At 44.1% G+C, this 25817-nt stretch overlaps 1 protein-coding gene across 5 annotated transcripts in view; it reads left to right on the top strand.

Moving 5' to 3' along the window:
- Positions 1–23150, top strand: part of cbfa2t3 (CBFA2/RUNX1 translocation partner 3) — a 41004-nt gene extending 17854 nt beyond the window's left edge. For 3 of the 5 annotated variants that reach the window (XM_022767928.1, XM_022767933.1, XM_022767932.1), the window contains exons 2-12: positions 7820–7975; positions 10278–10519; positions 10650–10739; positions 11891–12072; positions 15003–15286; positions 16082–16167; positions 17543–17825; positions 18315–18383; positions 19113–19166; positions 20959–21149; positions 21676–23150. In XM_022767928.1, the coding sequence (XP_022623649.1) occupies positions 7820–7975; positions 10278–10519; positions 10650–10739; positions 11891–12072; positions 15003–15286; positions 16082–16167; positions 17543–17825; positions 18315–18383; positions 19113–19166; positions 20959–21149; positions 21676–22074 (2036 nt within the window). In that variant the 3' untranslated portion in view covers positions 22075–23150. The remainder of the gene's footprint in view (positions 1–7819; positions 7976–10277; positions 10520–10649; positions 10740–11890; positions 12073–15002; positions 15287–16081; positions 16168–17542; positions 17826–18314; positions 18384–19112; positions 19167–20958; positions 21150–21675) is intronic. The other 2 variants (XM_022767931.1, XM_022767929.1) reach the window with 2 other exon arrangements.
- Positions 23151–25817: the final 2667 nt, after the last annotated feature.

The following is a 25817-nucleotide window of genomic DNA, read 5'->3' as shown; positions in this document are numbered from 1 at the left end:
AGCAGAAGCTACATGTAAAGCCTTCTCTCTGCTCGTGTCTGTCTGCCTTTTCTGTCTCTCTGGCCCATTCCCAGATGTACATACACAGTCACTTCCTCAAATGTGTGTGTCTCTTTCATGCCTCCTACTTCCTCCCTATATACCACCGCGCCCGCCCGCCCTCTCTCTCTCTCTCTCACACTCTCTCTCTCTCTCTCTCTCTGTGGCAGCTGTGCTGGTGATGGCTGTGTGCCCATGGTGCAAGCTGGCTGTGGGGTCCCAGGTGGCCCACATGACAGTTATTGATGTTCAGGTGTTCAACTCCTCTCACACAGAGACCCTGGAGCCACACACACACACACACACACACACACACACACACACACACACACACACACACACACACACACACACACACACACACACGCACACACACACACACGCACACATGTAGACAGATACAAATACACGCAGATGCTCAACACACACATGCATGCACGTAGTTCAGATGCATACGCAGAATACATGCAAGTAGGCATGTACTTGCACAAGTATGCATATAAACTGCATATTCTTCTATTGCTGCTGAGGAAGTGTAAACAATACAGTACGAGTACAACAGAGAATTTGTGCCTACAGCTGCTGGGGTGTCTGGTGAGCCACAAAATCTACAGTTTTCAACGTGAGATGATGAAAACAACAAGCTTTGTGAAAATGTATGCAGTTAGCATATGATTCCTATGGCCCTGTATTTTTGACCATTTTCTCTGTGTGTGCATGTGTGGTGGGAGGGCCAGTGTTGGTACCAGTGCCCAGTGCAGTCCTAACACACTCCAGATGTGTCTGGCTGGCCTGGGAGTTGTTCTTGGCACAGTTTGCCTCGGCTGAATGTCACAAATTCTTTCCTTTATTTAGGAATGGCTCTGTGTTAGTGGCTGGAGAGAAAGAGGGAGCAGAGGATGGATGGAGGAGGGAGGGAGGGAAGGGAGGAGAGGTAGATGAAAAGAGCAGAATAAATGATTAGCAGTGTAGAACGGGGGAGAAGGAGGAAGAAGGGGCACTGAGAGAAGAGATGTAGAAGGACAGAAGATGGAGAGGGAGGAGAGAAGGAGGAGGGAGCGTGAGGGAGCCAGGCAGAAACAGCTCCAGTCTAGCATCTGGATTTTATTAGCAGCCGTTGGGAAAATCTGAAAAGGAAGTTTTTTCTCTGTGAGCACGTCTGCAGCAGTGATATGCTGCACATAACCACTTCACTGCCGACGAGAGGAGCCAGGCCCTCCCAAAGGAGAACAGATGGTCGCTAGAACTTCAATACAATTACATCAATAACAGCTTTCACAGATATAAGCACTGTATGACAGGATCCCTGCAGCTCAGAGAGACAGAAATACAACTCCTTTACCCTTAGCACCTCTGGCCCCGGATAAATTGTCTTTAATCCATCCTCACTCCCTGCTTGTCCTCAAGTTATCCTTGCTTTTCTTGCCAGTTTGCCCATTTAACAAAAAGAGTGAAGCTTTTGACTTGGAAAAACTGGTGACTTGTCAAAGATTTGCTCTTGGTAATCTGATCAAAGACAGGATGGCTTTTGTCAGTGCTTATTAAGGAGAAGCACCCCCGACCCCCCGTTTGTTCTTTGTTCAACATGTTTGTTCAGCCGGCACTGCATGTGTACTATCACAGAGACTCTCAAGTAACATAGGGGGAAATATGTGTTTGTGTCCACATCGTATGCATGCTGCAAACTTGTGAGCATGTAAGCATACATCTGTGTTTCTATTTGGGGGCGTGTGTATATTTGTGTGTGTGTGTGTGTATGTGTGCGCGCGCGTGCACTGCACAGGCCTGTCTCCCACCCTGTCATTAGTGAGGGCTTTAAAGCCTCTGAGCTCTAAATCAGTTTAAGATGAAGTGGAGTCTGGGATCCGTCTGCAGAAGCAGGCTGTGTGCTGACACACAAACACACACACACACACACACACACACACACACACACAAACACACACACACCTGTGACATAGTTCACTCCTCAAACTGATATCAAGGCATACATGAAAATATAGAATTGGTTGGCAAACAGAAAGAAAATACGTTCTTTTTTGTAGCTTGCTTAAGGTCAAAGGAAGTTGACATATTGGCCTTGTGTTACAGATGTCAGTTGTCTCTTTCGTTTGAATGGGATTTGGGCTGGTGGTATGAGAGTGGAGGGTGCTGTAGGTGCTGTAAGTCTTAGGTCCAAGGCACAGGGCTACAATCCCCATGTTTTGATATGAAGGCCTGGTGGGGGGCTGGGGGCCAGGGGCTCAGGCTCTGTTTGTGTGGACTCCTCAGCGGCCTGATAGGGAACAGATGTGGGAAGGCAGGCGACTGGGCAGCCAGCCAGAGCAGCTGGGAGAAATTAAAAACAACAGCATTCCTGGAGACTGGGGGAATTACAGTGGGAGGGAGGGAGCGAAGGAGGGATGTAAGGAGCGAAAGACAGAGGGAGAGTTTTAAGGCTATGTGGTCACTGGCAAGAGCCTCTGTGGAGTGCGCAAGATTGAATAGACAGGGGGGATTTAAGGGAACTGTTCTGCAGTGGTTAGCTAAAGCTAATAAGTTGCAGCTGTATTTCCAGTGGAAGCACAAACACACATTCACTTACACACTCACAGATATGCATACATTCAACACACAGACATATGCCAATGTGGAATCAGACCAAAATGCAATACCAGCATCTGAATGGCCTTCCAATGACTTGTCAGTACATGATGGTATTTGGGGCTTTAATGAAGGTATATATTTTTAAATCTATAATGAGACCCCAAAAATGGCTTTAGAAAGTTAAAGAAACCACGGGACTGTGTGTGTGCAGTTGTACAGTACGTTATATTTGGTTTTGTGTGCCTCACAGTGAATTGTTTTTCATTTTGTTTCATCATTGCACAAGGGGAGAGTAGAAGACAGAGAACATTTTTAGAACTCAGACGGCAGACTCTGTCTTTGGTGAGCAATCTTTTAGCCCCGATTACGTCAAACGTGCAGACATACAGCTGTTCACAGAGTTAGAGAAACAGAGACAGACAGAGACAGCGGCAGAGAGGTAGGTAATGATCGTATCACATTGTTTTATTTTCAGCATAATATTCAATAGTGAGTGTTTGGGACAGACAGCAACATATCTGTATCCTGAGCAGATCTATTCTCAGTTGTATTGATCGCAAAGTGGCTGCTCTCAGAGACTGAGATAAAAACGTGTAGGGGGAAATAGATCAGCTTACAGACAGGAGCACAGTCCAGACCTCAACCTTAACCACAGGTCTGCTTTAACTGGTATACCAGTCTCTCTATTTTTTTTATACTTCTTTCGGCAAGTGTGTTGTCCTTCAGCATAAAACACAATGGGAGGACAGATGGCCACAGATGGGGCTGCAGACCTAGCAGACTTCCTAATGTATTAAAAGTGAAATCCAGAGCATGGTGCGTATGTGTGTACCCTGTCCCTGTAGCTGGTCAGATTAAACAGCTGTCTATAATCCCATGGTGGGAGCAGACAGACAGACAGATAGACAGGGCGGTCCCCATCCCCTCCTCTCCTCTCCTCTCCTCTCCTCTCCTCTCCAAGATGTGACAGAAATTGTTGTGCTATGCGAGAGAAAAACACAAAAGCATTTTAATTTTGTGTCACCCTCCTGATCTTTTCTGCTCTCTTTCATCTAAATAAAGCTGTAGCTTCACACTTATCAATATGGGGACAAACAGACAAAGCTACATTCTAGAAAAGTACTTTTACAATTGGTTAATGTAATGCTTGTTAAGATTGTTTTGTTTAGACGTATACTGTATTAATGTCCCACAGTACACATTGCATACAGTGGCACAGTAAAATGTGTTCAAAGAGGAGGTTTACTGAAACATATGGCTGCCTCCCTACAGGAAGCAGCCCTCCAATTCAGTAGCACGGAGAGCTTGTTTGTGTGTTTAAGGCTGTATAGAAGAGAATGGCAGCATCTATTTATACCAGCAGGATCCGTCTGCCTCTATCTACAACCTTGTGTGTTTATGTTCAGAGCGTCTGGCATGGGGCAAACAGCGGAGTGCCCCTCGTGTTCTTGAGGATCACTGTGTCAATGGGCCTCATGCAGCACACTCCAGAGTGGCACTTTTTAAATACAGACACCAGCTGTTGAACGCCTCTACGCGAGCTTTGAGAAATAGGCTAACACCAAGGACTGAGGCCAACTGAGGCAGGAGTTCTGCGGAGGAAAACACTGGATTCATAGTTGGCTCATGGGAGAAGTGAAATGAAAAACACATTAATGTGACAGTGATTTAATATGTTAGTTGGTGACTGCACTATATTAACACTGCAGCTGTAAACAGGATTTCAAACCAGGGTAAAGATGTGTAAAAGCTAGAGCAGGACTTCAAGAGAGGTGTTGATAGTATTTCTACTTACTTATTTCTACTTCATAGAAGTATAAGAGATTATTACTGGCTGCCAGTGGCAGTTCTAACTTGTATGGTCCCCTGGGCAAACACCCCCTTCAGCCCCCCCGCTCCAGCTACAACTAAATACTCACTATTCTGCACAAACTGTAACTTTTTTATCAACATCGTTCTTAAAAGTTATGATAAGTTTTTAATAAAATATAATAAATAAATTAAAAATAAAATATAATAAATCAGATAGGTGTAAAATCACTGCAGTGTGTCTGAAAATATTTCTGTAAATTTCTATAATAATATTCCTGTGATATTATCCCTGAAAACAAACTGTTAATCCTGCAGATATTTCTGAAAATATCTGTTAATCTGCTAAAATATTACTGAAAATATTCCTGTATCATAACTTTTAAAAACTAAATAAATTATAAGTACCAATTATATACAATCATAAATACCAAAATAAAGTAACAAAAATAGAAAGCGTCTCTGTCTCTCTTATATACACACAATTAACATAGAAAATCAAATTATTAAACTGCACAAATCCTTCATCCCACAAATAGATAAACAAGAGAACCTACTTATTATTATTATTAGTAATACTACTACTACACTATTACACTCTTCAAACAAGACACACATTCTAAAATGCACAACTGTCATTTGAAGCCTTATCTTTCTTGCTTTCTTCAATTAGTACCAAAATTATATACAATCATATATACCAAAATAAAGAAACAGTTCTCTCTCTCATATATATATTGTTTACATATACCGATATAAACAAGACACACACACAGACTAGTTCATTATTCTAAATGATTTCACAGTATTATGAATGAATTGTTGTTTATTTGGCAGCTTTTTCTGCTGTGACTGATTTTACTAATTGCATTAGTTCTGTACAGAGACAGAAGTGCAAACTCCACCAGCCCCCTCCCCATCCACCACCACCTCTGAGAGTGAGATGACAAACTAGAAATGACGCCCGCTCCGACACAGTGATATGACGTCATTGACGTGTATGCAAATGGGCGACAGAAAACTGATAGCTTAAATGTTATTTTGGGGTTTTTTTTGCAAGCGCCCCGTGCCGCCCCCCTACAAGAAGCTGTCCATGTTGTCCTAAATTCTAAATTCGCCATTGGGTGAGAATACTAATAATAGCCTAATAATAATAATAATAATAGTTGAAATGCATTTCCGTCCTCCAATCAGAAACTCAGATGATGTCAACTGAAAACAAAAGCAGCTAAAATGCCCCTCCAGCTAGCTTAGCTTAGCTAGCTGGACCCCGGGTTTCACCTGTTCTGTTCCCTCCTCCTTGGAAATCGTGGAAATCGAAGTGAATGCAGCGTTTGACGTTTTTATCGTTTGAGTTTAGTTTTTGTTTTTTCACACACACTCTTGTGTAATGTACCTTAGGTCGTCCGAGCTCGGGTTTGAGTCCACGCCTCCCGGTTGAAAGTCGGTGTCCTTCCTCTCTGGACAAGCTTCAGCGATTATCGACTCTAAGCCCCTGAATCTGACTCACCTGCAGCAGGTGTGGATCAGCTGACAGAGGAGACACCTGAAACGTGGCGTGCACACGAAGCCGGAAAGATGCGTATACACAAACAAAATTCACATGTATGAAACTGCGTGCGTAGGATTCCACGCACATTTTCGCACAGAATTATGTTACTTGAACTTTATTCACGTTCTCTTGATTGAAATGAGTCAAATATTTACAGTTGTATTTACATCCATGCTCTGTTTTCAATAGTCTCACATGGAATGAAGCAACGCAAAACTATGAGACTATCCAAATAAGCAAATGACCCACACAGACAAAAAATATAAATAGGCCTATATATATATACATATACACACATATACATATATAAATAAGAGAGACATGTGGTGGTGTCCAGACTAGTTTATTATTCTTAACGATTTCCCAGTATTAAGAATGAATTGTGGCTTATTTGGTAGTTTTTCCTGGTGGCATGTCACCTGTATCTAAATCTGCCATTGCTGGCTGCTAAGTTTCTGAGGTAAATTGTTTTATTACATTGAGTTTTTTTCCTTTTCTGCTGTGATACATTAAGAGACAGCTGAAAGGGAGAAAAGGAAACACAGAAAGGAGAGAGAATCCTTCAGAGTTATTAAGAATCAATGAATGGCACATAAATTCTACAATGTGGTTTACATCTGCCTTGGCAGAGCATAGAAGAGGGCCCTCTCTCCTTACTCTTTCATTATGTATGTACATGTGCACTCTATATAATAGAGTTGTGTAGTATTGAACAGAGGGGCCACACATTTTGTACTGATGCATGACCTGTGCTGCAAATTGATTTCATTGTTTCTCATTGCGTAGTGCACATTTATTGCACTCTCTGCCAGTTGCACATGTACACACACTTAAAAGCTATCTTCTCACAGGGTGCAAAAGTCATCATACCTCTCAGCTCAGGTTTACATCGCAGAAGGATCTGGTTCCAGCAGCTGCACTGACAGACAGACAGACACATACACAGATGGACAGTCAAGACTCTGCAGATACATCACCAAATAATAGACCTGCTGCTTATGTATATACTGTATAGAATGCAGTTTTGTGCATGGCAGTGTTTATTGTGGAGGACGCACTATGTATAGATGGCATGATGCCCTCTGCCATGAATACAGGACATAAGCCAACAGTCCTTACACATGCTTGTGGCTGTGGCACATCTACCCTGTGTCGTGTTTTCTTCTCATGCCCCTTGCTGTACCATCCATTCCCTTCACGATACACAGCCTGGCCTTGCCTTGTTTGGTCCTGGCAGGGTGTCTGGCAGAGGACAGTGGAGCCTCTAGTAGCAGGACGGAGCTCTGCTGAAAGCCAGTCCACAGTGATGGACAGCAGCAGATCCAGCTGCACTTGTCACTGGCTGTCAAGCCGGCTGTCTGAACTAGGGGACAAGAGGGGACAGGCGGGGAGGAGTGTGTGCATGTTCATGTGTGTGTGTGTGTGTGTGTCTGGGGGTTGGAGGTTATAGTGGAGGGGCACTGATTGGGATGTCAGAGCTACATGGAGCATGTATGTATGAAGGAGAGAGAGAGAAGGAAGAGAAGGGGGGATTTCAGTCAGCAGCAGCTGAGCGAGTGAGCAGGTGTTACTGTATGTCTCCCAGGCCCATGAATCTCCAACACAATACAAGTTTGGATTCATTTCCACTCTCTGCATTGATTTGTTTTGCTTCTTTTTATGGGGCTTTTGGTTTAAGGAAACAATCGATGGTTCCCAGGTGAAAATGTCAGTGCTCTCCTCCTTAACCAGCTGTCTCCACTTTGAAAGTATGATAGTTTTTTTTTCCATGCTGGAGCTCCACCTTGATGACTGTCTCTGTTTTCTCTTTCTTTTTCTCCTTTCATATCTCAGGTAGCAGAGTGCAGAAGGTTGGAACAATGCCAGATTCACCTGCGGATGTGAAAACCCAGCCCAGGTCCACCCCACCCACCATGCCTCCACCACCCCCGGCTGTCAGCCAAGCAACCAATCGCAGCGCTTCATTCACCCCCACCACCAGTAAATCAAGTAAGTTTCTAAAATTTTCGAAAGTTACATTTCGAAAATTAATGACACTTAAAGTCAACTTTATACTGCAAAATGTGCATTTCAGTATGATCCTTACCTTTACCTTAAACTATTTCAATTCAGTTATGTAGCTTACATGCTGTGAGATGTGTGTCTTCTTTGACTTGAAGATGCCCTTTTGTGTTGATACGTCACGTCAGCAGGCAGTTAAAACCAGCAAACCAGCACTGGGACAGCTCTAACTCTTCATTTCACAGTAAGCATTGAGGAAGATAGCCATAGTTATGTGAGCTTGTATCTACAGCACTGCAAATAATGCTTCTCTGCAGAGCTGACATGCAAATCTTAGCCTAGATTTTGTACTTTGTAGGTCAAATGCCATTTTGATGTCCATTAGTTAAAACTGCACTAAATTGGAGCAACCAGTGGCCTAGATGTTAAGATGCATATCATATATTGTGTTCGCAGTGTTTACGGTTTGATTTCAGTCGGACCTTTGTTGCATGACATTCCCTGTCTCTCTGTTTGCTTCATGACCACTGTCAAGTAAAAGCAAAAATGCCCCAAAACTTTTCTAAATTTAGCCTCAAAGTGAAAGTCTAGGTCACATATAACTTTTGCCAAAACTATATTTGTGTTGTAAAGACCTGCTACACATTTGAATAAAATTATTCAACCATCAATCTGTAATAAGTAATACAAATGAATACACTTGCAATACCTCAGAGGACATCTACAGTCATTTGTCCCTCTTAAGTCAACTGTCACCAACACTTTATATGAACAGAAATTCCGAATATGTGTTTCTTCCCTGTTCTAGTGAGCAAGTGTTGAAGTCACTTGTGTGTCAGGTGTGTGTCTCTGCAGGCATCTATCGGTGTTCGTGTATGTGTGTGTCTTTTGGTGTGCAGAATGCCCTTGCTGGTGGGACAAGTGTCTTTGAGTGCATGTGTGAGTGTGTCTGTGTTGTTTACCAGCTGGTCAGGCGGCGGTGGATACAGGGGAGATCAGCCAGGGTGGTGTTGCGGTGTGTAGACTACTTTCTTCCCTATATAGCAATGACAGGCCATGTTGTTTCACCTGTTGTGGCAGGCGGTCAGCAGTGTAGCTCTCTCCTTGCACCTCTCCCTCTCTCAAAAGCCAGAACACAAGCGCTGCCTGTTGGGATCACATGGGTTAGTCCATATGAGTTCAGGCCCTCGACCCACAGATTAGAGCAACAAGCATGCCGGAGAGGAACCACAGCAACTAGACTGTTGAACAACTAAACTGTATATAGTCTTGTTATCAAGTATGAGGGCAAGATTTAATGTTATAGTCTACAGTGGCTCACTGCAGAGGCCTGTAAATACATTTTTGAAAAGATTAAGTTGCTGTTGCACAGATATATTGCATCCAATGCATATTTACAACATAGGATTACAATTGTGAGAGACAAGAAGGATTCATAAATCATAAATCAATCTTAAACTGACAATGTAGTTTGCATGTATTTTGTATCATCTGGCCCGGATATGAAAATATGAAAACAGGGGAAAGGTCAAACGTGTGTGTGTGTGAGCTCCTGTGTATTTGTGAGTTTGTTTGTGCCTGCATTAAGAAGAATATGCGAGTGATTATATATGTGTATGGGTTCTGTGTCTATTCTGAACCTTAAAGCTGCAAATCTACTTTCAGCTGGTGGACAGGTGCAGGTCCAGATTTGGATACACACCTGCTACTGGAATAAAAGTAACATGGGCCACAGGACTATTTTTGGCACCTCTTTAACAAGTTCCTCTTATAGTTGTGTCCTAGTGAGTGAGTGAGTGAGGGGGAGAGGGTGAGGAGCAGGGTGGAATAGACTGATATGGGGGGTGGGGGGTGGAATGGTGGAAGGGGTCAAATGTACTAATGTACCACTTGTGAGACAGCTGAAGTTACACAGACACACAAACACACACACACACACACACACACACACACACACACACACACACACACACACACACACACACACACACACACACACACACACATACACATACACATACACACACACACACACACACACACAAACACACACGCTCACAGGACTCAGTCAAACTGGCAGAAAACTGCACCACCGAAGTCGCTTTGTGCATCATAAACTGTTGGCATGGTGTCAAAGTTGAGTCTATTGTGTGCTTTACTTAAATTTAATCTGAAGCACGCACTCAGTGCTTCTCCCCTCGTCGTGCCCCCAGATCTGTCAGATGCCCCCCAGGATCCTCCATACTGACCCAATTCACGTTGTCTCTTCCTTCTGTCTGTTTATCTGCAGTGCTGAATGGGAGCAGCCACTCTCCTACATCGCTGAACGGTGCTCCATCCACTCCTAACGGCTTCAGTAACGGGCCCGCCATGTCCTCAACGGCCTCACTGTCCAACCAGCAGCTCCCGCCGGCTTGTGGTGCCCGGCAGCTCTGCAAGCTGAAACGCTTCCTGACCACACTGCAGCAGTTTGGCAACGACATATCGCCTGAGATCGGAGAGAGAGTGCGCAGCCTTGTGTTGGGGCTTGTGGTAAGTTCTGATCATAGTCATGTGGAATTATTTTGATAGCTCTGGAAGAAAGTGCTATAACATTTTCTTTCTCAGCAAATCTTGATGGTGTCCACTCTTCTTGTCTTACTCTCTCTGTTGTCTTGGACAGAACTCCACCCTCACTATTGAAGAGTTTCACTCCAAACTGCACGAGGCCACCAACTTCCCTCTGAGGCCGTTCGTCATTCCCTTCCTGAAGGTAAATGTCTATATACAGGTTTTTTATGTAAGATATATCAAGCCTGATGTATCCAGTTGACAAGCACATAGTTTACTGCCCCTGTCCATATGGCCAGTCCTGTCCTCTGTGATCCGTCCTATTCTGCTTCAGAATGGACTCATAGAGAGGCAGGGGCAGGGAAGGAAACCTTGTCTTGATCACCCAATGGCTGTATACTTTTTTCATAATGCTGGACTTGCAGTATTATGAAAAAAAATGGTAGGACGTGTTCGTGAATGTGCTTTAAAAGTGGTGTGTGTGTGTTTATGTGTGTGTGTGTCAGACCTCCTGCCGTGCAATGATCCTCCACATCTGGGACATTGCAGCAATGGCTGTGTTATATCAACCAGACAGGTCTGAGAGAGCTATTTGACAGCACTCTTATGCACACACACACACAAACACACACACACAGACACACACACACACGCACACACACACACACACACACAATATACACACCAGTACACCCCGGAGAGTAAGAGAGACACATGGCAGAGGAATGTGTCAGGGGACCTGTCTTATCTCATCCTGTCTCTTCATCTATCACTTTCTTTACAGCTGGACCGTAGTGGCGGGGCCAGCCCTATAATCGCGAATGGCTGTGACTGATTGACTGAATCATAGTTCCACCATTGGTCAGCCCAAAGCCACATGACTGAGTTAGAGTTTCCCCATTGGCCGTCTTAATGGGCCACGTTTCAGTCACCATTTCAAACTTGTAATGAGAACAGCTTCAACAGCTATATTGAAATATTGTATATGTAAGCACAGAGCAGGAGAGAAGCAAACACATAAAGAGCTGAAACCAGCTGACACCAGCTGACACTAGGCTGAATGCAAATATGATGTGATGATGTCAGTTTCTCACAGCGGTTCCACAACAGTTTTCAAATATGTCCTCAATTTTGCACATTGACCATACGCAGCTCGATACTAATTTTGGACCTAGTCTTGTTTTTCTCACCCTAATCTGACATTATTTCACTCTCACCCCATCTACCTGTTATTTCACAAGTTTCTAACTCAGCTCTTGTCCACTTAACACTACTCCTATCTACTTCCTAGCAATTTGCTTAATTCCTAATCCAGAGGGCTTCCCTCTTTTTCTTTTGTTTTTACCTCTGAAGGCAAACCTGCCTCTGCTGCAGAGAGAGTTGCTCCACTGTGCCAGGTTGGCCAAGCAGACTCCAGCTCAGTATCTGGCCCAACACGAGCAGCTTCTCCTGGACGCCAATGCCAGCTCACCCCTCGACTCCTCAGAGATTATGCTGGAGATGAATGAGCACGGCAAGCGAAGGACCCCTGACAGGTAGAATCTCTCCATTAAACACAAGAAAACACACACACACACACACACACACACACGCACACAAGGACTTCAGAGGCGCACATACATTGGCAGACTCTCACACGGACAGCGTTATAAATTAATTCTTTCAGGGTATTTCAGAATGCCAAGCGACAAGGGGAGGCTATAAGTCCTCTGTGCGGGAGGCGGAAGTCTGGACAGCCCCGATGCCAGCCTGGCTCTGCCAGCTGTCCGGGAGGGAGGGGCGAGATACATGTAGAGTAGGAAAATAAAGAGAGGGGTTGAGAAGCAGAAGGGAGAGAGAGCCATAGAAGAGAGGAGGGAGTGAAGTCTAACCCAAAGACAGAGAGAAAGACCAACAGTGACCTATGGTTTTACTAATGTCCCACATTGTTCCCCGGCGTTCTCCTTTATTAACCCAGCTAAGAAGAAGACACATGGAAGAATTAAAAGGCATTTCCCTTTCTTCCATTCTCTGTTGTCTTCTCTTACTGGCATTGTCGTTCTTTTCCGCTTACTTCTTCACCTCTTTCTCTCCCTCTCCCTCTCTCCGACTGCCTGACCTGCAGGCTCCCAGCAGCTGTCCATATGTCAGGGATGTGTCCAGATGGTGATGTGCTGACCGTAACACTGAGCACATCCTGAGCGGGGGGAGGAGTGGGGAGGTGTGTGGTGGTGGTGGTGTGGATGGGACTAGGGGTTGAGGCAGAACGTGCAATCCCACTGTAATCCGCACACCTCCGCCTCCCAACCTCTGGCTTATACACAGCAGGCGGGGCTGGGGGTGGGGGGTTGTGGGAGTGGGTGGAAGGGTGGGGGGGGGTTGGGTCAAGCTGGGGCAGGGCCTACGTTGTGCCAGCTGTTCCTCTGATTTGTCAAATACTAGAGCCAGGGATGTGTGTGAGTGTAGCTGACGTGCACAAATATACACATGGATAACCGAGAATAAGCACACATACACACACACACACACACACACACACACACACACACAGACACACACACAAACATACACACTACAATAAACACATATCATCTACACAAACCAACATTGCATTTACTCGCCTTTGATCCCCAGGATGATAAGGAGTGATTTCCATCCGAATGCCTGGCTATTGCCATCCAGCTAAACAGATTAATATCAACACTCACATTTAAACTGTCCAGATGGCTCAAAAACACAACCTCTCTCACACACACACACACATACACACACAGACACACAGTTAAAGTACACAGACACAAATGAGTGTCACTAAACATCTGCCAAACACACAGCATCCAGCCCATATTGCCCCTTAAGCCTGAGAGCAGAGTGGGAGGGGAGAGGGAGAAATACTTGCAATCTAAGAGTAGGCTGAGGGATATTCAGATTAAGAGCTTGAGACGCAGGGTGTACAGTTGGACTTGGCTTTGTTTGATACATATGGCGTACAGCTGTGCGAAAGCTTCAGCCTTACTGTAACTGAACAACAAGCAGCTCTCAGCAGGGATACATAGACACACGTGTGTGTGTGTGCGTACGTGCGTGCGTGCGTACGTGCGTGCGTGCGTGCGTGCGTGCATGCGTGCATGCGTGCGTGCGTGCGTGCGTGTGTGAGTGTGAGTGTGTGAGTGTGTGTGTGTTTGCATACAGCCTGTGGGAGTTGTTGAACTTTCAAAAACAAGTTTGTGTTCCTTGCTCGAGCCTCCTCAAACAGGTACAGTCAACAACACCAGATGTTGTAATCTTTGAAAATAAATTATTATGACAGTTTACGGTAAACTGTGATTTCTCATTTGACAGATAATCTGTTCACCATGGCACTCCTTTTTCTCAGAGCAAATAGTCACATCACATCATACTTACATCACTACATCACTACATCATATCGCAGATTTGCAAAGCTCTTGTTGCATCCGGTCACAGTCGAGGACGGATTTCGACTGAGATTTTGAATCATGCGTCATAATTTGGCACCACTGTTCCCTTAAGTGGTTTTACAGTATGCCAAATACACATACATATACTCTACACTAATAATAGGCAATGCTAGCTCATCACAAACATAAAAAAACACAATTACTCATGAGGAAATGAATCATATCTGTCTATTTGTTTGCCTGTTGGTCTGATGTTAAGGGCATTAAGGTCTTTGCTGGGGCATGTTTTCCTGAACTATGAAGTAATACACTGGCATTGCATATTCAGCCTGGCAAAGCCATCTGGTTTTCACATTACTCATTGTGGTCTGGCGATGCCATGGATGGACTAGCTGGAGGAAGACGAAGTAGGCTGCACAAATGCAGTTCTCTTCAAACATTACCATGGTGTCAGAAACCAGTTTCTGAATAAAACTGAGGTGAGAGAAATGAGTCATGCAGTTGGAGATTTCTTTTTGTAATTGAGTGTAGTCACATTAGCATCAAAACAATTTCTGACTGGTCCATCAATGATCCGAAGCAGGTGAATCTATTCTTGGGTGGACATTTGTGAAATAATAATAAATAAAAGATTAATGGCACAACAGAGATCTACTATGTTGTAGATCATAATATACACATATACTACCACACTTCTCACTGCGGGAAAAACACTTCAGGTTTTAGTTTGTGTCCAACCAGTTCAGCTTTCATCTCATGATTTTAAATGCTGTATTGGATGTTTATTGTGTTAACACAGTAGTTTGCATTGGGTCTGCTTTTGTATATTGTGTTATAACTGTGTGGTGCTGACATATTCTACCGCCTGGCCATAATTTTCAGTTGGAAAAACACTCTTTAAAGAATATTGATTTTGTAGGCTCCTACAAAGTAGTCACCACATTAATTAGTGTAAACCGTGGCACAATTCACTTCTAACTCTACTCTCGGTGTAATATTACATAGAAGCAGCTGAGTATTTTAACATTCAGTCATGTTTTAATCCATTCTCCTGTCCTCCTCCACAGGACCAAAGACAGCTCAGAGAGAGAAGGGTTGCACCCAGAGCACCTAGCTAAGAGGCCCTGCACCATCAGCCCTAGCCAACGCTTCAGCCCCAGCACGGGTCTTCCTGCTCACCCACCTCCTAACGGCCTCCCCACACACCCTCCCAACGGCCTGCCCCACCCACCCAACCCCCAAGTGGGACCCCAGCACTATCGCTTAGAAGACATGGCCATGGCGCACCAATATAGAGATGCTTACAGACATAATGAACACCGTGACGCCCGAGACAGGCACCGGCAGACAGGTAGAACAGCTGCAAAGCATTCACATGGTTAGATAAAGCTGCAGATCTTCAGCCACATACTCCACAGTTATATGGTCAAGACGAGTGGGCTTGTGTATATGTCAGTGGGGTGTATAAGAAGAACAAAGGCCAGTTGTCACTCCAGTGTGATAATCCTTGTGGCAGTGTGGCTATATAAAGCCCACAGCCGTACATGCCCATGTGCTACAACTGTGGCAACCATATATGCCTTCCTTCTGCTTTTCCCAAAAGGAAAGAGATGAAATTGTCTCACTGATCTGACATGAGGCTATACTATTAGCATCCTGAGTGCTTCCCACCGGTTATGTTGTTTAAAAAAATTGAAATAATACATCATTGTATTGTGGATTTGATGCTGTATGGTGTTTAAGTCTGTTGACATATAGCATGAAGTTGTGGTGGTCATACGTCATTTGGATAGTCATGTGAGAGTTCTCAAGGTTTTACAAAGGCAAGGCAATTGTATTTATATAGCATATTTCTTTTTACATAACCTCAATGTCCTTTACATTAAAATTCATGCAGCAACAAGTAATATGTAGAAGAAGAAGAATATAATAAATAAAATAAAACAAAATGCAATTCATCCATCCCACAGACAGAAACCACAAAGTCGCTCACAGTCAGCGCTGAGTTTATGGTTAGAAACTGGGCCAGGATTGGGTTTGGGTTTTCCCTTTGTCAAACACATAGCTGTGTCCATAGATAGTTAATTATCCACCGTGGGCTGCTGTACTGTATAACAGAAATCTGTCCTGTGCGTTTTCATTGCAGCAGTGCACGGAGCTCGCCAAGAGGAGGTGATCGACCACCGTCTTACAGATCGAGAGTGGGCAGAGGAATGGAAGCACCTGGATAATGTACGTATCAGAGCGGTAGCCATGTTTAATGTCAGCCACCTCTTTGTTTCATTTATAAACATCATAACGCAGAGGGAAAAAAAGAGCTTAGAGATCAGCAGGTGATTAAAGTTAGTTTCAGTGCTAAAGATGGCATGCAGATGACAGGGACAGGAACTGATGACAGACAGATGAGCCTCCGTCCCATCTGAGTTAGCAGTTGATGGACAGCTGACCTTATGAGGTCCGTGTGGTGAATGAACAACAGACAGATACCTATCTGGCTTCCTGGCACCCAACTGAAGACAAAATCATGTACACTACCACACACACACACACACACACACACACCCACACACACACACACACACACACACACCCACACACACACACACACACACACACACCCACACACACACACACACACACACACACCCACACACACACACACACACACACACACCCACACACACACACACACACACACACACACACAGAAATAGGGCCCCAGATGGAGCCCAGGACCTAGCAGAGAGCAGCTCCAGCTGGGGAGAGCAGCTGAGACAAGAGCTGCAGTCATGGAGAGAACCGGCCAGGCCTGGACCCCTGCCAAATTAGAAACACTTCACTGAAATAAATATAGCTAACTCAGAGGGGAGGGAGAGGGGTAGAGAGACAGAGGAAAGGAGGCAGAGGCAGAGAGAGGGAAAGATGAATGGGAATAATGATATGGATTGAATGTCAACCATGCTAAACCCATTTAGCAGACTGGGCCGGGTCTGGAAACACAGGGCACTGTGGAGAAAAAAAAGTGACACTGTTTACAACAGAGGGGGAAGGAGAGAAAAGAGAGGAAATCTGTTGAGTTGGCAGGGAACGGCGCAGAAGGGTGGAAGGAACTGGCTCAACAATTTCATTGGCAGTCCAGCTGTTAATTTATCATTGCTGTAATGCTCTTAGACATTGAGATTCACTGACAAACTCACAATCCATGAACAGATTGGCACAGACAGTGACACATAGTCACACACAAACATGCACGTACGCTTGGTGGTATGTGTTTTGGGATGGATTAAAATAGTGTGTAGATTTACACACTAGCTCAGTGGCTCCAAAAGTACCTCGCTTTTGAACAGGCTTTGTTCATCTGACCTGTGGAATTTTTCATGGATTTATCAAGTTTGGTTCATTCCAAAATCTACTGCTCTGAACATTTTGTGTTGATGATAAAAGTTTTTGCTATTTTCTGTTAGTTTTTTTTAATGTGGGCATCTGTCTGGGAGGTGGGGATTTATATTTTGATGGAAATGTCAAATGAATGTCAAACTTCTCCTCCTGGTCTTTTATCACTTTTAAGTAAATGTTTCAACTCATCCTCAATCCTGTCCCATCTCAGCTCCTGAACTGCATCATGGACATGGTGGAGAAGACGCGCCGCTCTCTGACGGTGCTGCGCCGCTGCCAGGAGGCCGACCGGGAGGAGATGAATCACTGGATTCGGCGCTACAGTGACGTGGAGGAGATGAAAAAAGGTGGGAGCAACGGACAGCACTGCCTTCCTCCTCCTCTTCCTCCTCCTACTCCTCACCACAACTCCTCCTCCAACACAGCTAGCAGCAGCGAGTCACTGCCCATAGGAACTTCCTCGGCTGCTGAAAGGCAGACAGGCAGACAGACAGGTAGACAAACACACACAGGGCATGTTTGGCAAAGCAAAACACTCACAACAAGGTAGGGCTTATTTGAAATGTTGAAAATGCTTTAATATATCAATTTTAAACACAAAGAGCCAGTTAGATCATATTTTTCTCCAAATTTACAAATTTTAGCTCACACTGTGAGGCAATACAAACCTACTTGCAACATCCTGGATCTTTAAACAACTGATTACACCCTCATGTTGCCAGCATGCTCATTCATCATTAAGATTCGTATTCACTTCTAACTCCCGTGTTCCCATTTCTTCCCAGAAATGGTTGAAAAAGTTGATGACAGCTTATTTACTGATGTTTTCACACACACACATTTTGTATTGGTTCCAAAAATAGCACTGGAAACTATAGGGGAGACTTGTGGATGTGTGTTTGTGCAGATCAAGAGTCTGTCACTGTGTGCGCATGTGTGTGTGTGTAATTGAGACTGAGTGTGTGTCTGCGTGTGTGTTTCAGAGATCCACCGAGACTTCTTACACAGGCCTCCCTCAGGATACCTGCCAGAAGAGATCTGGAGGAAAGCTGGTAAGAGCCAAACATCCCTTTTTTTTCCGCTATTGTCTCCATGATTGACCGCGACACAGACTAACAAAACACACACACACACAATCACCATCATCAGTCTTCACGGGCCTCACCCTGGCTACTGAGACAGGCAGAAAAGAGCTTTTGCAGCCGTAGGTCCATCAGGCCAGAGGATTGGAGACACTCTGTGTCATTAGGGCAAAATGTCCTCCATCTGTCACAACTATGAAAGGCCACTGCAGTTAAAGCTGCAGTGAAAATGCAGTCACCTGGCCCAAGGCAGGCCGCAGCAGCGCAGCACAGCTTGGAGCTGAACACTCAAGTTTTTTTATTTTTGTTTTTTTATACCTCTTTTTTCATTGTGATTGTTTTCTAGCCTCATGCACAGTACATGAATGTATTCCTGAAGTTAATCAAATGCAGTTCATTTCGATGTACAGACAAACAAATCTGGACCAATGTTTCTCATTTTTGACTCAGTTTGTAGACAAATGGAAAGCAGGTGGGAGTGTTGCACTGCATGGGCCTTCTTGTATACTGCATGTTAGATAGAGCCCATCCCAGGAGTCATCTGGCTCAGCCCTTGTTCCACCCCAGTCCCAGCACTATTATGTTGCAGTCATACTCCAATACCCTGCGGAGGAAAGATGCTGCTGCTGTTGGCAAAATACTGTGCTGCATTTTCACCAGCAGAAAAAGCTCTTTTAATTGCAGTTGTTTTTCATACAGGTACTACAAGTATCCCGCTCTCCCCAGCACTAAAGCACCTCCAAAACAAGCAGGGTGAGTAACATATCTCACTCCCAACATCTCACCTCTAGTGTTTGTGTGTGTGTGTGTGTGTGTGTGTGTGTGTGTGTGTGTGTGTGTGTGTGTGTGTTTGTGTTTGTGTGTTTGTGTATGTGTCACCTCTATCTCAGCAGCCAGGTAGTCTGCCTGATGGAGCTGCAGCACCTCTTGCTTTTAATTAAAACCAGACACGTATTCTCTGGTCTGGTTCAGGTTGAGAGACTGCAATGCTTTTGAAAAATAAGATCTGAAGTGTGAAAAAGCAGACAGAAATAACACGTCTCAGGGACTTGCCAAATCCCTGTGGAATTAAAACGTTAATATTGCTGCCCCCATGTTTTCCATTAAGTGCTAATTGCCCCAGCATCTGCTATGCAGTCTCCTTGATAAGAATTAATTAAATTTGCAAACTAATCTTAGTGGTGCATGCATTAGGCCAGATAATTGAGAAGCTCAGGATAATGCAGATAGTGTTTGCAAGAGAGAGAAGAAAGAGGAGGAGGAGGGGTGAAAGAAAAAAGAAAAAAAGAAGTAGTAGAAATGAAATGAAGGATAAAGGTAGAGACAGGATGAGGAGAAAGTGTGGAGACGTGTGTCTGAGTGTGACTGTGTTGACAGGATTGGCAGAATACTAACTTTTTAGCATATGAGCATAGGAATCAGACACTGACATGCACGCATGTACATATAGATATAACATGCACCGCCCCACTCCTCCACCCTCCCCAACCGCCTATCGTTTTGCACAGTAGTTTGAAACAACTGGAGTGGAGCGGCGAGGAAAAGTGACAGTTATTTATGAGTTCTCTCTCAGACAAACACTGACTGGAGGAAATAGAGAGCAGTGGAGAAGACAGTATCAGTCTCGCCTCCTACTTGGTTGGGCTAACACATCTGGAGAGCCACTTGTATGTGTGTGTGTGTGTGTGTGTGTGTGTGTGTGTGCGTGTGCGTGTCTCTACTTGGCACATCTGGAGGAGGTGGAGCACGAGGGAAAAAAATCATTTAGTCTGTAAAAATGTTGCTGTCAATGATGGCAGAAGAAAAAATGACATTGTAGGGGAATTCATACCTTGTGATCATCACATTAGTGTTTGATTAATAAATAGTGTATATTTGGCAACCTATTTCTCATGTGGAATCACGTACTGTACTTTTGTTGTGCACCTTGAGGCTGATAATGAAAGATGGCAAAATGTAATCACTCCTGCCTCTTACCGAGAAGGGGCAGGGGGAAGTTTCTATTTTAGACTGCCATCTGGAAAGGAGTCTACACACCTGCCTGTTGTAAAAACACAGCCTCCTCACTCATACAGTTCATGCTTGTGCTGGAAGAACAAAAGGGCCCGTGATAAAATCTACAACGTAGGAAGCCCTGCAGTGGAGATATGTGTGCCTACTGCTGGGGAAATTATCCACTCTCTATAAACTCCATCTAACAACTTCTTTTAAAATTATGACAAGATGAAAATCGTGCAAACAGGGAATCCCACGCAGGATGTTGGATGAACAGCCAAGTTGGTGACAAAACTTTGGAGACATCTGCTGTTGTCAGCACTGAAAATTATTGTGGCCAGACGTGTTTGAATTAATTATTGAAGTCTGGCTGTTTCCCTTTTCTGGCAGAAAGTTTTAAATCTTGGATGATGTACATCTGTTCGCTGAGACACAACAAGATGGCAGCTTAAAGAGCCTCAATAAAGGATGAAGGAGCAGACAGGATGGGACGATGGTCTTAAGCACTAACACCTCTCACTCTCTCTCTCTTTCTCTCTCTCTCTCTCAGAGGAGGCTGTGAATGAGGTGAAGCGACAGGCGATGTCAGAGCTGCAGAAAGCGGTGTCGGACGCCGAGAGGAAGGCTCATGAGATGATTTCAGCTGAACGCTCTAAAATGGAGAGGGCGCTGGCCGAGGCCAAGAGGCAAGCCTCTGAGGACGCACTAACAGTCATCAACCAACAGGAGGACTCCAGTGAAGTGAGTATCACAGACCCCCTACCCTCATTTTGCCTCATTCTCCTCTCACTTGTTCTTAAAATTCTTATTGTTCTGGTTTCTTTTCAACATTTTCTAGCTCCATCCATTACCCTTCACTTTGTTCCTCTAAGCTGTCCTGTATTGTGTAATCCATACAGCTGGCTGCTCTTGGTTTGGTGCTGCAGCAGGTTGTCATCATTATTGCAGAAGCAGTCCAGTTGTCTTTGTAAATAAAAGCAGACAGACCCAGATGGTTGGAGCAGAGTGCCAGGCTGAGGCCATTACAGAGCAGTTGACCACCACCTGCTGGTAACACAAACCAGTGGTGATGGAACAGGTCTTAAAGCCTTAAAATTAAATCTCTGTGCAAAGAGTAACAGGAAAAATCAGGGCCAGACAAATAAACTAGATTATGTAATTGACTTATTTTAAGTTTCAACATTTATTTATGTAAGAAAGAGAAAGCGCTGTGATATCCTGGGACAAAAAAGAGACTTATTTTTATCAACCCACTCTCTCCCCACTGTCTCACCAGAGCTGCTGGAACTGCGGGAGGAAAGCCAGTGAGACGTGCAGCGGCTGCAACACGGCTCGCTACTGCGGCTCCTTCTGCCAACACAAAGACTGGGAGAAGCACCACCATGTCTGTGGTCAAGGCCTCCAGGGGCTGCCAGGGGGCAGCAGTGTCCCTTTAGGCACCCCCTCCTCCTCCTCCAGCTCCTCAGCATCATCCAGCGCGCCCCCCACCCACTCGGAGAGCACTCCTCCAGGACCCCTGTCCCTGGCAGTCCAGAGCAGTATTGCGGGAGGGGCTGGCAACGGCAGTGGAAGTGTCTCTGCCAGCCCCAAAGAGAGCAGTTCCAGCAGTGCCTCTCGCTCCACAACTCCAGCTACCCCCGCCCTACTGGATGGCACCTCTCGCTGACGTCTGACCCTTGTCCCTCCCCTGAATACTGATGCGACAGTGCCCACACTCCACACAAAACCAAACTGAGGAATCTTCATCGCACATTGCTCCCTTTCCTCCTCCTCAACTTCTGCCCTTATTTCCCTCTTATCCTAAGCTCCTCTGAAAATCTTCTCACTACCTGATGACAGACTCAACTTGTCACCTTCCCCTAAAAATGGCTTTTTCTTTGTCTCTTTCACAAACACATACAAAGATTCCAGGCTGGGGTTCAGTGTAGTGTAAAGCATGAATAAGTGCAGTGTCTCCTATCTCTGTAACAGAAACATATCAGACGTGTTTGCTGAGAACATGAGCTTTGATGCAATGTAAGCGTGGTAAACGGTGTCCACGTAAGGACACGAGACAAGGGCTGTAGCAAGGCAACATCGATGGGGGGATGACTAGGCCGATAAGCACTTGGGTAGGATTTCCCTTTAATTAAGTACCAATGAGAGAACAGCACCCAGCCCTGAGATGTGCACTACTAGTCCAAACAGTTGACTGATGTGGCACTTTTTCTACAGTGTCCTAATGGAGACAGGCAAGGAGCATAATACCTTTTTTCAAACGGATGACGGAAGGGGAAAAACCTGTGATGCGATTAATTCCTCAGAAACACAGCTTAGTATTTATTAAAAGTTTCTTTCTGGCTTTAAGGGAAAATAAAGAAAATCCAAATATTCTAAATAAAGAATAATAGTGATGATGATGATGATGCTGATGATGAGATGATGATGATAACAATAATGATATGAGAATAAATTAATTTTAAACTGCTAACTACCTTGCTAGCGAGCCAAGAAAATCTACACCGGACTCACCTCTCTGCACCATTGTGAACCCAAATGAATTCAAAGATGAAAAATAACATGATCCAAACCTTTGTATTACACTGCCAAAGTGAGTAAGTAAGCGATAAGGAGAAGCACTCATCTTATAACCAAACGCAAAGCAACATCACCTCCTCAGCAGATAAGCCAGCCCTGAGAGGACCAGGCTGCAGAGAAGCTGCAGAACGGGACCCAGAGATAGTCAGACATAAAAACAACAAAAAAAAAAAAAAACAACACAAACAACAAAAAAACCAACAAGAAAAAAAAAAAAAAAAAACTGTGACCTGCTTTGATCTGCAGCTGCCTCCTGCAGTCTCGACAAAACTACAGCGATTCCTCAGTGAAGGCCCAGACTAGTGAATATGGACAATGCTGTGAACTTGCTTACCAGAAAGACTTAATGAAATGGATAGAAACCCTGCCACAGTGTGATTTTTGTGAAAGGTAACAGAGAGGGAAAAATAAGGAAAGGAAAGGAAAGGAAAAGCTACACGGCCTCAAAGGAGATGAAGAGACATACATGGCAACGGAGCTGCCAAAAACCTCAAAACTAGCTTGAAAACATTTTCCAAGAAAGCACCGCATACTACGGAGATGTATGGGAAGATTGTTTTTAAGTGTTTTTTTTTTTTTTTTTTTTTTTAAAAAAGCTCCACAATGAGGAGATATTTCAAGGAATTGCTGTTACCTTTACATTCACTCCCTCCTTTTCCAAAGCATGATTAACAGATGAAAGAGCCTAGTAAAGGGTGGTGTAGACTTGATTATCCTCTCTCTTTCTACCTCCCCTCACCCCACACCTCCCTTCTACGCCCCCCCTCCCCCCGACTACTTGACTCAAGTTTGCGCCTATAACCACAACCTGCTTTGAACAGAGCCTCAGAGCAGTCACATGGGAAGGGTTCGAACCTGCTTGTAGATATTGTTCCTCTTTTTCATTTTTCAATAATGTCTCTTGTCGCTGATGTCCACATGTGCTGCCCTTGTGTGTATCCAAAAAGATGGACTTTGTTTTTGGTTCTGTTACCTTTCATTTTCCTCCTTTGAGTTTGGGCTGAGCAGTGAAGTCAGAGCAAGGACACTCGTTTCATGAGAGGAAGTCCCACATTGTACTTATTGTTTGATTTTCTTGTATCTATATTAATGAGATGAAACCCCTCTTGTAGAATATTTTGTATTGCTCGCATTGTAAGACAGTGAGAGGACGGAGGTGCAATATGAAGAGAATTCAGCTACTGAATGGAACCTCAGCAACTGCCCATAGGGTGTCATATAATATAGATACATATAAATATATTTAAAGTAACATCGGTAACTTAATGTGAATGTACATAGTATTTAAAGAGGTCCAAAAATGTGTTTGCCAAATAACAGAAACCTTTAAAGTTTAATGTCCAGAATATGATTTTCTCACAGTACATTTCTTTCTTGAATTTATCGATTCCTCTTTTTTTTTCTCTCATACAAGCTAAACACTTTCAATTTTCACTAAAATCAAAGTGTCATGTGACCCTGAGTGGAGGAGACTGTTGGTAACAGAGGTAAAGTGGCTCCATAAAAGGGATGAAAATAGATTAAGGGTGGATGGACAAGACAAGACAAGACTTCCTCATTTTCTAAATTGATTAGGCCTTAATTTAATATTTCAAAAGAATCACCCACATTGTATTACATTAAGAAGAACCTCTGACAAATAATAAGATGTTTATGTTCCACTAAAATGTTATTGATTTGTATGGAATGGCACTATTGAGGCGAATTCTTGTTGATGCCATGTGCGTCATCCACCCCAGGTCAGTTTACATCCCGCAGGAGGGGACTCAACAGTGTGTGTCTTGGCGTGCTATTGATTAAAAAGCCCCAATATAGTCAGTACTTTAAAAAAAAAAAAAAAAAAAAGGGATAATGGTGTTGTCTCAGTTTTAAATTTAGTTCATTCACACCTAGGAACTGTCAAACTTGATATAACATGTCAAGTGTTGTGTTTCTCACCATCCTTTTGGCTCAAGTGCCACTGTAGTGACCCTCTCTCTTGGTCCTCATCAACCCGTGTGTGTGCGTGTGTGTGTGTGTGTGTGTGTGTGGTTAGGAGTGTTTGTTTCCCCCAAGGTGCAGGACAAGCCATTACTGTAGGGTTAAGTGATATGCCAGTGTTAAGCTACAGTAAACTTCAAAGCTAATTTTGACACACAATCTTTGAAATGTTGCTGTTTTTTTTTTTTTACTGATTATTTTTTATTTGTAAAGATGCAATGTGAGCATAAGCTTGAGATCTGGGTCCAGGCCAAGAGAGATGCATCACCTCTTTAGGTTTATGTTTTTTTTTTGTTTTTTTTTCAGCTCTTCCCACATGCTCCAGCAATATGATCACCCCTCGTAAACACATGTATGTTAAACAGTCTCAAGGCCTTTAAAAAAATTGTGTGAGCATAGCTTCTCAAACAAATTTTATATTGATCATTGTAAACCCTGCGTGGTTGGCCTCATACACACTTGGACCAAACTTGAAAGAAAAAAAAAAAAAAGTAGGTAACTTGCTTTCTGCAGTGATTGGAATTTTTTTTTTTTTGGACTATCTGAGACATATAATTCAAATGGGATAGCTACAAGGTACCCTGCATCTGTGTGTAGCATTGTATGCATTTGTGTTATGCTTACCGTAATTTGGTGTTGACCTCAGCCTTTTTGTGTCACCCCCCCCACCCCCGCCACCCCCCCCCCCCCGTGTCTAATTCCTCCACTACTACCACAGACCACTCTTCACGACCCCCTCTCACACAAGCTACCTCCTGTGACCATACAGCTAACCACCAGGAGAGGTTGACCTGGACTTTGAAAAGCTGGGCTGACAGCAGACATGGAAATGCACATCCAAAAGCGATCATA

The sequence above is a fragment of the Seriola dumerili genome, unplaced genomic scaffold, assembly GCF_002260705.1.
Source record: "Seriola dumerili isolate Sdu_G_001 unplaced genomic scaffold, Sdu_1.0 BDQW01001299.1, whole genome shotgun sequence".
In the NCBI taxonomy this organism is placed as follows: Eukaryota; Metazoa; Chordata; class Actinopteri; order Carangiformes; family Carangidae; genus Seriola; species Seriola dumerili.
Note: the sequence above shows the minus strand (reverse complement) of the source record. Positions and strands in the feature narration are given on the sequence as shown.